Source organism: Bufo gargarizans, chromosome 3, assembly GCF_014858855.1.
Source record: "Bufo gargarizans isolate SCDJY-AF-19 chromosome 3, ASM1485885v1, whole genome shotgun sequence".
Taxonomy (NCBI): domain Eukaryota; kingdom Metazoa; phylum Chordata; class Amphibia; order Anura; family Bufonidae; genus Bufo; species Bufo gargarizans.
The window spans coordinates 5,132,306-5,145,116 of NC_058082.1; the positions used below are offsets into that span (position 1 = coordinate 5,132,306).

Sequence of the window (12,811 nt, forward strand, 5' to 3'; positions counted from 1 at the left end):
CACTGGCGTGTTAACCCGCCCGTACGTGGTCAGAACTCAGCCGCACTTCAGAAATGTTTTACATGTTTTAAAAGTAGTAAAAAAAAACAACGCAGCAACATCAGCAGGTGACAGAACAGATTTTGTCCGTTTTCAGCCGCGTTTCTCTCTGGACGTCTGTGAAATGTTTTTCCTCTATAGTGAAAGATGTAAAACCGCCAGATCTCCAGCACGCCGCGCTGCTGAAAAGAGGCAGAAAAAACACATAATTAGAAAAACTCCAGGAATAAAACTCTGTCTGAAACTTTCCATAGACCTTTACTGCAAAAATCACCAAATCTCAGAAAACCCCAGTAAAAGCTGTGTGTGACCGCGGCCTCTGGGGGGCGCTGCAGATTGTAGTTTGTGGCCGCCTGTGATCTCACCGCGTATGTATCGGCATGTAAAGCTGGAGGCTTCAGCAGCATTCTGCGCGCTGTCCGCCTGCCACGTGTCACAGTATAAAGCCGCACATCACAACCTACATTGTGCCACGTCTATAACCACACGTGACATCATCACATATCGGGCTCCAGTAGAGAACGCGTCTCTTCATCTGTATCACTATTAGTGCCCCATCATTTCCTCTATTAGGCTGGTCCTGAAGGGGTTAAAGCTTCTGATGTGCCACACTGTGATGTGGCATGACGAGTGCAGTATGTGGCGGTACTTTATATTGTAGTACAGGTATAATATACGGCTCAGACAGGTGACAGGGCTCTCAGTGAGATATCTCCTGCTACATGAGTCTGTGGGCGCCACCTAGTGGTTGTCAGGTGACCTGCGGCTGCCGAGGGTTTTCCTGACATTTCCTGATATTGTATTGATATAATGAGAAACCGGAGACCTTCACACGAGGGTGGACACATCCATCTATTAGTGTTACATGAGCAGCGAGTCATGTGACCACAGTATGGCGGTATTATCATCTACACAATATATAGTATTATATGTCATATACTGGATTTTCCCTTTATAAGACGCACCCAAGGTTTAGACAACGGAAAATAAGAAAACGTATTTTCTAGATCCTCTATGAAGGGAATGTGGTTTAGTGAAGTGGAGGCGTCGAGGTCCGGAACTTCAGGTGTAACAACCAGCGATGGTGCATGTGGTCCCCTCATTAATGTACCTCCAAATAAATGTGTCTCCTGTCACTGCTCTGTGGTGTCCGGCCACGCTGCTTCTCCTGCTGGGGTATTTTTAAGTATTTGTGTGCGACACACACACAGTTCTGGTACACACACAGCTCTGCTATACACACATACAGCTCTGCTATACACAGACAGCAAAGCCTTACACACACACACATACAGCTCTGCTACACCCATGCCGTTCTCTTACACACATACAGCTCTGCTACACATACACACTTGGCATCTTTACTGAAACCTCACATCTCCCTACACCAGTGCCAGCTGTACAGTCTTCCTGCTGTGGCTCCTCCTATTGATGACATCATCAAAGGTCCTTAAGCTGTAGTCTTCATCTCCTTTCAGTACAGTGTAGGACCTTCCTCTCCCGTGCGCTGAACGGATGGTTCTCCTGCCTGCCGGCTCTCTCACTGATCAGGCTGATCTGTATGTGCGCTCTGCCTGATCACTAATGAAGCAGTCAGGGTCTGGCCGTGCTGGATCTCCCTGACTGCTGTTTATAAGACTCTTTTAGCAAGATTTTTTCTTACTAAAAGGGCGTCTTATAAATTGTCAAATACGGTAAGTCTGATTTTCAGTGATGTGGTCCCGGTCATAGGAGAGAACTGCTGAAAAGTATCTGCATTGTAAATGTCTTCTCTGGGACTTTGATATTGATGGCCTGTCCTCAGGAACAATATCTGACTGCTGGGGGCCCCCGACACCCTGCCTATCAGGTGCTAAAAGAGGCAGCGGCGCTGGGTGAGCACTTAGGCGCCAATTTATTAAGACCGGCGTTTTACACACCTTTCTTAATAAAGCCCTACAAGACAATTGAGACTATCACATCCAAAGTCACAGGCAGGGCAATTTCTAGTGAAATTTACCAATAGGGCGAACATGAAAAGCGCCTCCCCCCGATTGTGGGCGGATCTCTGCCGTTCCCCATTGTAGTTGATGGGGGCGGCGGGCATTCAGTCTGCAGTGCCGGATCCAGTGAATTCCAGCTGGAACAGCCTGCCAGAATCTCTAACGCAGTTGTGAAAGTAGCCTAATACAGCGCCACATACCTCTTCCATCCAGTGATGTCTCCTTTGATGTAGATGTTCTCTTTCTTTATCTTCTCTATTCAGACCAGACCGCCATGATGATTTCTTTCAGCCATCTCTTCTCTCTGCAGAGTTTGACAGACATCTTAGTTTCCTACTTTTCCATCATCCTCCCACCTTCTCAACATCCCATCATGCACCCCCAAAACTATACTGCATAAACTGATAAACCCCCTGAAAATACTAGTTACACACAGAAAACGCCCCCTTCAATAATTATTGGAACACTATGCTCTAAAATATAACTGCACCCAGCAAATAGTGTAACCATAATGTCTCCCAAAAACAACTGTGCTAAGCTGATACTGTGCCAGGGTGCCCCCACAGTAATAGTGCTCCCAAAAATCCCAACAATAGTGATAAATCTGTGCCAGAGTGCACTTAGTGGTAACAGTGCTCCTACAGTGCCCCCAACAGTAATTGTGTCCCAGAAGTACGGTAATAATGCTCCCATAGTCTCCCAGTTGTAATAGAGCCCACCATAATGCCCCTGGTAGTAATAATTATATTTATAGTGTGCGCCAGTGCAAAAAATGCCCCGTTGTGTGTCAGTAAAGAAAAGACAAAAAAAATATCTTAGTGCCCCCAGTGGAGCCAATGTCCCCAGAATGCCCTCATGTGTTCCAATGACCCGTACTGTGTGCCACTAGAAAAAACACTTAGTGCCCCTATAATTTGTGACAGTATAAAATACTCCTATATAGTGCCCCCAGAAGATGCCCCATAGTGCTCCTACCCTGTCCCCACAGTGTCCTCCATAATGTGCCAGTATAAAATGCCCCTATAGACTGCCCCACATAGATGCCCCCATAATGCTCCTCTCCCCCTTCCCCATAGTGGCACCAAAACGGTTGCCATTATTAAATGCCCCTATATAATGCCCCCATAGTGCTCCTTTACTAACCACTTCTCCATAGAGCCCCCCATAATGAGTGCCAGTATATAGGGCCCCCAGTAGATGTGTCCCCTCTTCTCCATAGTGCCCCCCCATATTGTGCCAGTATATTGGGCCCCCATAGTGCTTACCCTCTTCTCCATAGTGCCCCCCCATATTGTGCCAGTATATAGGGCCCCAGTAGATGCGTGCCCTCTTCTCCATAGTGCCCCCCCATATTGTGCCAGTATATATGGCCCCCAGTAGATGCTTCCCCTCTTTTGCATAGTGCCCCATATTGTGGCAGTATATTGGGCCTCCAGTAGATGCGTCCCCTCTTCTCCATAGTGCCCCCCCATATTGTGCCAGTATATAGGGCCCCCATAGTGCCCCCCATATTGTGCCAGTATATAAGGCCCCCAGTAGATGCGTCCCCTCTTCTCCATAGTGCCCCCCCCCATATTGTGGCAGTATATAGGGCCCCCAGTAGATGCATCCCCTCTTCTCCATAGTGCCCCCTCATATTGTGGATGTATATAGGGCCCCCATAGTGCTTCCCCTCTTCTCCATAGTGGCCCCCATAGTGCTTCCCCTCTTCTCCATAGTGCCCCTCCATATTGTGCCAGTATATAAGGCCCCCACCCCCCTTCTTGCCACAGTATACTATAAATAATAAAAACAATAAACACATATACTTACCTTATGCTGCTTAGCGATGCGATGCAGGCCTCCTCCGGCCTGTGTCCCGCTCTGTACGGCTCAGGCGATGCAAAGACGTCATTGCGCTGCCTGCAATGGCCTCGGATAGGCTACAGGTACTAAGCCTGTAGCCTATCAGAGGAAGGGCCAAGGGAGACGCCTCTCCCCTGCTCCTCCGCACCGTTCATCTGTATCGCTGTCCTGAGGACGGCGATACAGATGAATTTGGAGATGAGCGCTTCCACAATGGAAGCGCTCATCTCCACTCCTGCTGCCTCCAGTCCAGTCAGAAAGGGCCCCCCTCCGGCCCTGGGCTCTGCTGACGGCGCCCCCCTCTTCTGTCCTGAGGGATGTGCCCCGTGCGGTCGCACCCTTCGTCCGCCTCTAGAAACGGCCCAGGTCACAGGTGCACATCCATAAAGCTAGCATGCTGGCAGCTCACCCTAACAGGCTTAGGTTAGGCCCAGGCAAGGCAGTTCTGTTAGTGTTAGGTACCTATCTGTGGAAACCACCTTGATGCGGGTAGGTGGGTCCGACACACGTATGATGAAATATGTGCGCAAAGAGCGTTTACTTTTCATGTATAGTAGGTATAGTACCACTGTAATCCAGAATAATCCGTAATCCTGGGTTATATTATTAACGTAAATAAAGCCGTAAACTGGCGGTAAATCCGTCGAAGTTATGAATAAGCGCCGGCCTCTCCTTAACTTCGGGGCATCCATCGCCAGTCCTAAATGTAAGACCGCTACTGAGCCGCTGAAACAGGCATAGAAAATGGTAAATGGGACCGGTCTATAGGCACCCACTGTAATAACAAACACATCCACAATACACTGTACTGCTCTGTAATACCAAACACATCCACTATACACTATACTGCTCTGTAATACCAAACACATCCACTTTACACTGTACTGCTCTGTAATACCAAACATATCTTTTATACACTGTACTGCACTGTAATACCAAACACATCCACTATACACTATACTGCTCTGTAATACCAAACACATCCACTATACACTGTACTGCACTGTAATACCAAACACATCCACTATACACTGTACTGCTCTGTAATACCAAACACATCCACTATACACTGTACTGCACTGTAATACCAAACACATCCACTATACACTGTACTGCTCTGTAATACCAAACACATCCACTATACACTGTACTGCACTGTAATACCATACACATCCACTATACACTGTACTGCTCTGCAATACCAAACACATCCACTATACACTGTACTGCTCTGTAATACCAAACACATCCACTATACACTGTACTGCTCTGTAATACCAAACACATTAACTATACACTGTACTGCTCTGTAATACCAAACACATCCACTTTACACTGTACTGCTCTGTAATACCAAACATATCTTTTATACACTGTACTGCACTGTAATACCAAACACATCCACTATACACTGTACTGCACTGTAATACCAAACACATCCACTATACACTGTACTGCTCTGTAATACCAAACACATCCACTATACACTGTACTGCACTGTAATACCAAACACATCCACTATACACTGTACTGCTCTGTAATACCAAACACATCCACTATACACTGTACTGCACTGTAATACCAAACACATCCGTTATACACTGTACTGCTCTGTAATACCAAACACATCCACTATACACTGTACTGCTCTGTAATACCAAACACATCCACTATACACTGTACTGCACTGTAATACCAAACACATCCACTATACACTGTACTGCTCTGTAATACCAAACACATCCGCTATACACTGTACTGCTCTGTAATACCAAACACATCCACTATACACTGTACTGCTCTGTAATACTAAACATATCCGCTATACACTGTACTGCTCTGTAACACCAAACACATCCACTATACACTATACTGCTCTGTAACACCAAACACATCCACTATACACTGTACTACTCTGTAATACCAAACACATCCACTATACACTGTACTGCTCTGTAATACCAAACACATCCGCTATACACTGTACTGCTCTGTAATACTAAACACATCCGCTATACACTGTATTGCTCTGTTATACCAAACACATCCGCTATACACTGTACTGCTCTGTAATACCAAGCACATCCGCTATACACTGTACTGCTCTGTAATACCAAACACATCCGCTATACACTGTACTGCTCTGTAATACCAAACACATCCGCTATACACTGTACTGCTCTGTACTTGTTGAGCTGTGAGGAGGTGGCAGCGCTCTCCTGAGCTCCGGTGAGTACAATTGGGAGGTGCCAGGAGTCGGACCCCCACAGATCTCATATTAATGACGTGTCCTGGGGACATCAATATCCAGTTCCCGGAAAACCCCTTTACGTTCTTCAGCAGACCCCTATATGATAACATAAAGGTTCTGATGATCCCTTTAACACATCAGTCGGATGAAAACACAATCAGTAATGTCCTTTATGTCTGAGAAGAGCAGCGCTATCAGTAATACCTGCCCCCGCTGTATAACACATAATGGGAGCAGTGACCCCCTCCCCGGATAACACACAGGTAAGTGTTCCCGGACTGACCTCATCAGAACCTGCATTGTGCCTCCACATGGAGGAGGTGTCATATGTCCTGAGAGACATCTGGAGGGACAGGAAGGACACATCTGCTTCTATGGGGCGGATTATGGGTCTGAGCAACTCCCAGGTTATACAGAGCTGTAATATGTACATGAGCCCTTACCGCCATAGAGCGCTCATCTCTGCCTGTGCTACATTACAGCTGTATGGCGGTATTATTACTGATGACCCCGGCTGTAATTTACTCAGAATGGAGACTATTACTGCTCGTTATCAATAAGTAATAATCAATACCAGCAGAATCCAGAGAAACCCTGAATGTAGTGTAATGTCTCCTAATAATCCATCCCCCAAATAACTGACTCAGCGAGGGCAGAGCCACATGTGTCCTGTAGTAATCTGAGGAGAATGGGGGCCACAGGGGCCACAATAGATGGTGGAGGAAGGAGAATGGAGGCCACAATAGATGGTGGAGGAAGGAGACTGAGGGCCACAATAGATGGTGGAGGAAGGAGACTGAGGGCCACAATAGATGATGGAAGAAGGAGAATGGAGGACACAGGGACCACAATAGATGGCGGAGGAAGGAGAATGGAGGCCACAGACTGAAGGCCACAATAGATGATGGAGGAAGGAGAATGGAGGCCACAGGGACAACAATAGATGATGGAGGACGGAGAATGGAGGCCACAAAGACCACAATAGATGGCAGGGGAAGGAGAATGGAGGCCACAGGGACCACAATAGATGGCGGAGGAAGGAGAATGGAGGCCACAGGGACCACAATAGATGGCGGAGAAAGGAGAATGGAGGACACAGGGACCACAATAGATGGCGGAGGAAGGAGATTGGAGGCCACAGGGACCACAATAGATGGTGGAGGAAGGAGAGTGGAGGCCACAGGGACCAAAATAGATGGTGGAGGAAGGAGAATGGAGGACACAGGGGCTAGAGACTGAAAGCCACAATAGATGGTGGACGAAGGAGACTGGAGGCCACAGACTGAGGGCCAAAATAGATGATGGAGGAAGGAGAATGGAGGCCACAGGGACCACAATAGATGGCGGAGAAAGGAGAATGGAGGCCACAAGGACCACAATAGATGGCGGAGGCAGGAGAATGGAGGATAAAGGGACCACAACAGATGGCGGAGGAAAGAGAATGAAGGACACAGGGGCCACAATAGATGTGGAGGAAGGAGAATGTTGGCCACAGGGACCACAATAGATGGTGGATGAAGGAGAATGGAGGACACAGGGACCACAATAGATGGCGGAGAAAGGAGAATGGAGGACACAGGGACCACAATAGATGATGGAGGGAGGAGAATGGAGGCCACAAGGACCACAATAGATGGTGGAGGAAGAAGAATGGAGGACACAGGGACCACAATAGATGGTGGAGGAAGGAGATTGGAGGCCACAGCAACTAAAATAGATGTGGCCTCGTTTCTTCTCCCTCCCCCAAGGACCACAATAGATGGCAGAGGAAGGAGAATGAAGGCCACAATGATCACAATAGATGGCGGAGGAAGGAGATTGGATGCCACAGGGACCACAATAGATGGCGGAGGAAGGAGAGTGGAGGCCACGGGGACCAAAATAGATGGTGGAGGAAGGAGAATGGAGGACAAAGGGACCACAACAGATGGTGGAGGAAAGAGAATGGAGGATACAGGGGCCACAATAGATGTGGAGGAAGGAGAATGTTAGCCACAGGGACCACAATAGATGGTGAATGAAGGAGAATGGAAGCCACAAGGACCCTAATAGATGTTGGAAGAAGGAGACTGAGGGCCTAAAATAGATGGTGGAGGAAGGAGAATGGAGGCCAGAGGGACCACAATAGATGGTGGAGCAAGAAGAATGGAGGCCGTAGAAACCACATTAGATGGTGGAGGAAGGAGAATGGAGGCCAAAGGGACCCCAATAGATGTTGGAGGAAGTAGACTGAGGTCCTAAAATAGATGGTGAAGGAAGGAGAATGGAGGCTACAGACTGAAGGCCAGATGATAGAGGAAGGAGAAAGGAGGCCACAGTGACCACAATAGATGATGGAGCAAGGAGAATAATGGCCACAAAGACCAAAATAGATAGCGGAGGAAGGAGAATGAAGGCCACAGTGGCCACAATAGATGGTAGAAGAAGGAAAATGGAGGCCACAGGGACCTTAATAGATGGTGGAAGAAGGAGAATAGAGGACACAGGGGCTATAGACTGAGGGCCACAATAGATGGTTGTTAAATATCGTCCAGCATTTCTTAATTTTGTAAGAGATGCTTCAGAAGGAGCCAACAAAATATGGAGAGTTCTTGATGAAAGATAAAAGTTAAAAGGGTTTAATTCGCATAAAAAGAAACAGTTACAAAGTTTAGGAAGAGAAAAATATAAAGTACAGCAGAAGAATCTCAAAAGGTAACAAGCAAGCAATAAACCAAAATGAGTGAAGAAAAAGTAATTCCCTTAAAGTAACGTGTATGTGTGAATGTATGTGTGTGTAGAGAGCAACAGGTGTCTTGTCAAAGAATGCTCTCCCAATGTCATGGGACAAAGCCTTTTTATAGGTTGACTCTCCATAGAGTTACATTGTATCCTAAATTTACCATTCTAACAGACATATATGGTTAACTAGTAAAACCCCTTACATCATGGTTTTCTAAGTTTCCTTATTTGTAAAGCTAATAATAATCTGCTGAGGAGGAGGATTCCTAACCTTTCCAAATACTATTGTCGTCTCAAGAACTGTCAAAATTGACACGTCACACAAGTGCTGACCTTTCATGGTCCTTAAAATACCCTATCCTACTAAAAAGTGTTAATCTGTTATTTTACAATGGTGGAGGAAGGAGAATGGAGGCCATAGGTACCACAGACTGAGGGCCACAGATGATGGAGGAAGGAGAGCTCTCAGCAGCTGATGACGCTGACACAAGTTCCTCCAGCTTTATGGCTATTGTACATTCATGTGCTGCCATCATCACTGATTTATGACATGCCATAAAGTGAGGACACTCCTCAGGGTTCTGGATTTCTAGGACATGGACATATCATACAGCTGCCGCCATTCCTGACATCCACCACACACAAGAGGCGGCTTCTAGTGATGACATTTATGGATTTTACTAACAGCCGGGGACATTTTCTCTCCACAGTCACAATCTACAGACTTTATACTGACGCTCTGTGGACGCCTCACCCACATCTCATCTTCTTATTCTTACAGGTTGGGTAAGAATCGTCTACCAGACACTTCTTGCATCCAGTTGGCATCTGGAATAAGGAATAACCAGTCCCTGAAGATACTGGGCCTGTCTGGTAACCGTCTGTCTGGTCCTCACTTCAGTGACTTGATGGAGGCTCTGTCCAGTCCGGCCTGCAGGATAGAGACATTACGGTGAGTATAAGAGATGTGTACAGGACGGAGACATGTGGGGCACACGTTATACATGGAGTTTATTCTATTTTATGCTCCGCACCATTGTTATGTCTATGAGATAAACTGCTGACCGCTCCTTGATATGTGACGTCTACTAATGTCTGACTAATGCCCCAGGTCTAGTGGTGTCAGCGCCCACCGCCCCCCTTACCTGCGCCCCTGATGTCGGCACAGTCTGTATAGAAGCGTCATCTGCAGCAGATTTATCATCTTCTCTCCACATCACTGAGATTTTACCTTTTTCCCGACTTCTAAGAACCATAACGTTCTTACTTTTCCGTTCACGTTGCCGTCTGAGGGCTTCATGCGCTGCTGTATTTTGCGGTCGTGTAGAGAAAAGTTCTATTCCTGTCCTCGGAATGGAGAAGAATAGGACGTTTTATGTTTTTCGAGACCACAGGACAGACTTCAGGGTGTGGGGGGCACACGGTGTAATGTCCGCACGTCTTGTGGCCCCGATGAGATTACTGGGTCTACATCAGATCCGCAGATCGGCTGCAGACTGAGACTACGGTCGTGTGCATGAGGCGCAAGATGGAGGTTTAATGGCTCCATTTAATTTACCAGAACTTGTATGGAAAACACCGGAAAACATTCTTTTTGAGACTACAATCCCCTTATTTATTTATTTTTTTTACGGTGTTGCCGGTGCGCCAAAACTGACCTGACGACCCTATCCTGAGGATCGGTACAATTACAGCAATACCACATTTATATGGTTTCTATTATATTTTACTATTTTTAACCACCTCGCGACCGCCTAACGCACGGATGCGTCCGGAAGGTGGTTGATTCATTCCTCCTGGACGCATCCGTGCGTTATCTCGTGAGACGCGAGATTTCGGTCACAGCCGGCCCGCGCATGCGCATCGCGGGCCGGCGAAAGTTAAAGGAGTATTTCGTCAGCAACCTGCCAGCCGTGATCATTGGCTGGCAGGTTGCTGATTTTTAAAAAATCGAATCAGAAGCCACATAGCAGATCATATTAGTAAATATGATCTGTTATATGGCTGCCTGCTCCTCTGCTGGTCCTTTTCGTCGGTTGGATCCAGCAGAGGAGCAGGCTACACAGTGAGTACACCAAACAGCACACTTTAGCCCCAGATCACCCCCTGCACCCCAATTAACCCTTTGATCGCCCCTAGTGATCGCCCCGTCACTAGTGAAAGGAAAAAAGTGATCAGTGCAAACTGTCACTTTTTTTCTCCACTGGTATTGACTGTTAGGTTTTAGGGATAGTTTAGGTCCCTTGGTTAGGTAGTTTAGGGATCAGTTAGCGCCCAGCCCACCGCACCGCAGTCCGTTATTTGCGTATCGCTAATCAGCATTTGTACTTTTATAGTATCTGGAAGTGATCAAAACTGATCACAGTCAGATCTATAATAGTATTAGTGTCACTTTAGTTCGCCCTCCACCCAAAACGCAGTGTTTGCCCGATCAGGCCTGATCGGTCGCCCACACGTGCGTTCACCCACGCCCGCCCCACCGCAGTGACAAAAAATTATTATTTTTTGATCACTGCACATTCACTTTACACGCGCTGCGGCGATAAAAAAATCAGTTTTGATATTTTTTATCAACTGCAGCGGCCTCCGGTACTTCGCTAGCCTCCCATCTGTAAGACAAGCTTGCTTTTTTTCTTGGGTAGTCTCAGGGAATACCCCTAAATTTAGTTGCCCAAATGTCAAACAGGGGGTATTCCTCTGAAGAGGCCTACAGGCTTCTGACCCAGTCGGATGAGGAATGGGAACCCTCATCTGATGAATCTAGCGGGTCAGAATATGAACCTGTAGAAAGCAGTGGATCTCTGACCCAAAGTTCGGACGAGGAGGTTGAGGTCCCTGATAGCACCAGGCGTACCCGGCCCCGTGTCGCTAGACCGCAGGTTGTGCAGGATCCGCTTCAAGGGCAGCAGAGTGGGGCTGGCGCTGTCGGATTACGTGGTGAGGCATACACCAGCAGCGAAGCCCTCCCTGGACCTAGTACCAGCACTGCCGTACAACATGGTGAAGTGGCGAGCACCAGAAGGGCAGTTGAAGCTGGTACGGTGGCACGTGCAGTAGTTACCCCGTCGCAGCCACCGCAAAGACGTGCCCGTAGAGCCCCTAGAATCCTTGAGGTGCTGGCAAACCCTAATTGGCAGCCCCCAACTTCAGCCGCACCTGTAGTTCCCCCTTTCACCGCCCAGTCTGGAGTTCGGGTTGAGACAGCTCAGATCGGTTCGGCCCTGGGATTTTTTGAGCTGGTCTTGACTGCGGAGCTCTTAGACTTAGTTCTGGCAGAAACAAATCGGTATGCCACACAATTTATAACCGCTAACCCGGGAAGCTATTATGCCCAGCCTTTCCGGTGGAAACCAGTCCAAGTTTCCGAAATTAAAACTTTTTTGGGCCTTCTCCTCAACATGGGTCTAACTAAAAAGCATGAATTGCAGTCATATTGGTCCACGAACCCAATTCATCACATGCCCATGTTCTCTGCTGCTATGTCCAGGACACAATTTGAGACCATCCTGCGTTTCCTGCACTTTAGCGACAACACCACCTCCCGTCCCAGAGGCCACCCAGCTTTTGACCGGCTGCACAAAATTCGGCCCCTCATAGACCATTTCAACCAGAAATTTGCAGATTTGTATACCCCTGAGCAAAACATCTGCGTAGACGAGTCCCTTATACATTTTACTGGGCGCCTTGGCTTCAAACAATACATCCCAAGCAAGCGCGCCCGGTATGGGGTCAAATTGTATAAGCTCTGTGAAAGGGCCACAGGCTATACCCATAAATTTCGTGTCTGAGGGAAAAGATCAGACCCTGGAGCCGGTCGGTTGCCCTGACTACCTGGGGAACAGTGGGAAGACAGTCTGGGACTTGGTGTCACCCTTATTCGGCAAGGGGTACCATCTTTATGTGGACAATTTCTACACAAGTGTGGCCCTCTTTAGGCATTTGTTTCTAGAACAGATTGGCGCCTGTGGCACCG

At 47.5% G+C, this 12,811-nt stretch overlaps 1 protein-coding gene across 7 annotated transcripts in view; it reads left to right on the forward strand.

Moving 5' to 3' along the window:
- The window catches only part of LOC122932527 (NACHT, LRR and PYD domains-containing protein 12-like), a 343,399-nt gene that overhangs the window by 155,247 nt on the left and 175,341 nt on the right, over nt 1-12,811 (forward strand). For 6 of the 7 annotated variants that reach the window (XR_006388313.1, XM_044286994.1, XM_044286999.1 and 3 more), the window contains one exon: nt 9,620-9,790. The exons of the other annotated variant lie outside the window; for it this stretch is intronic. Coding sequence is in view for 5 of the 6 variants with exons in the window: in XM_044286994.1 (XP_044142929.1) it covers nt 9,620-9,790 (171 nt within the window). In the remaining variant the exon portion in view is untranslated. The remainder of the gene's footprint in view (nt 1-9,619; nt 9,791-12,811) is intronic. 7 annotated transcript variants of the gene reach the window in all.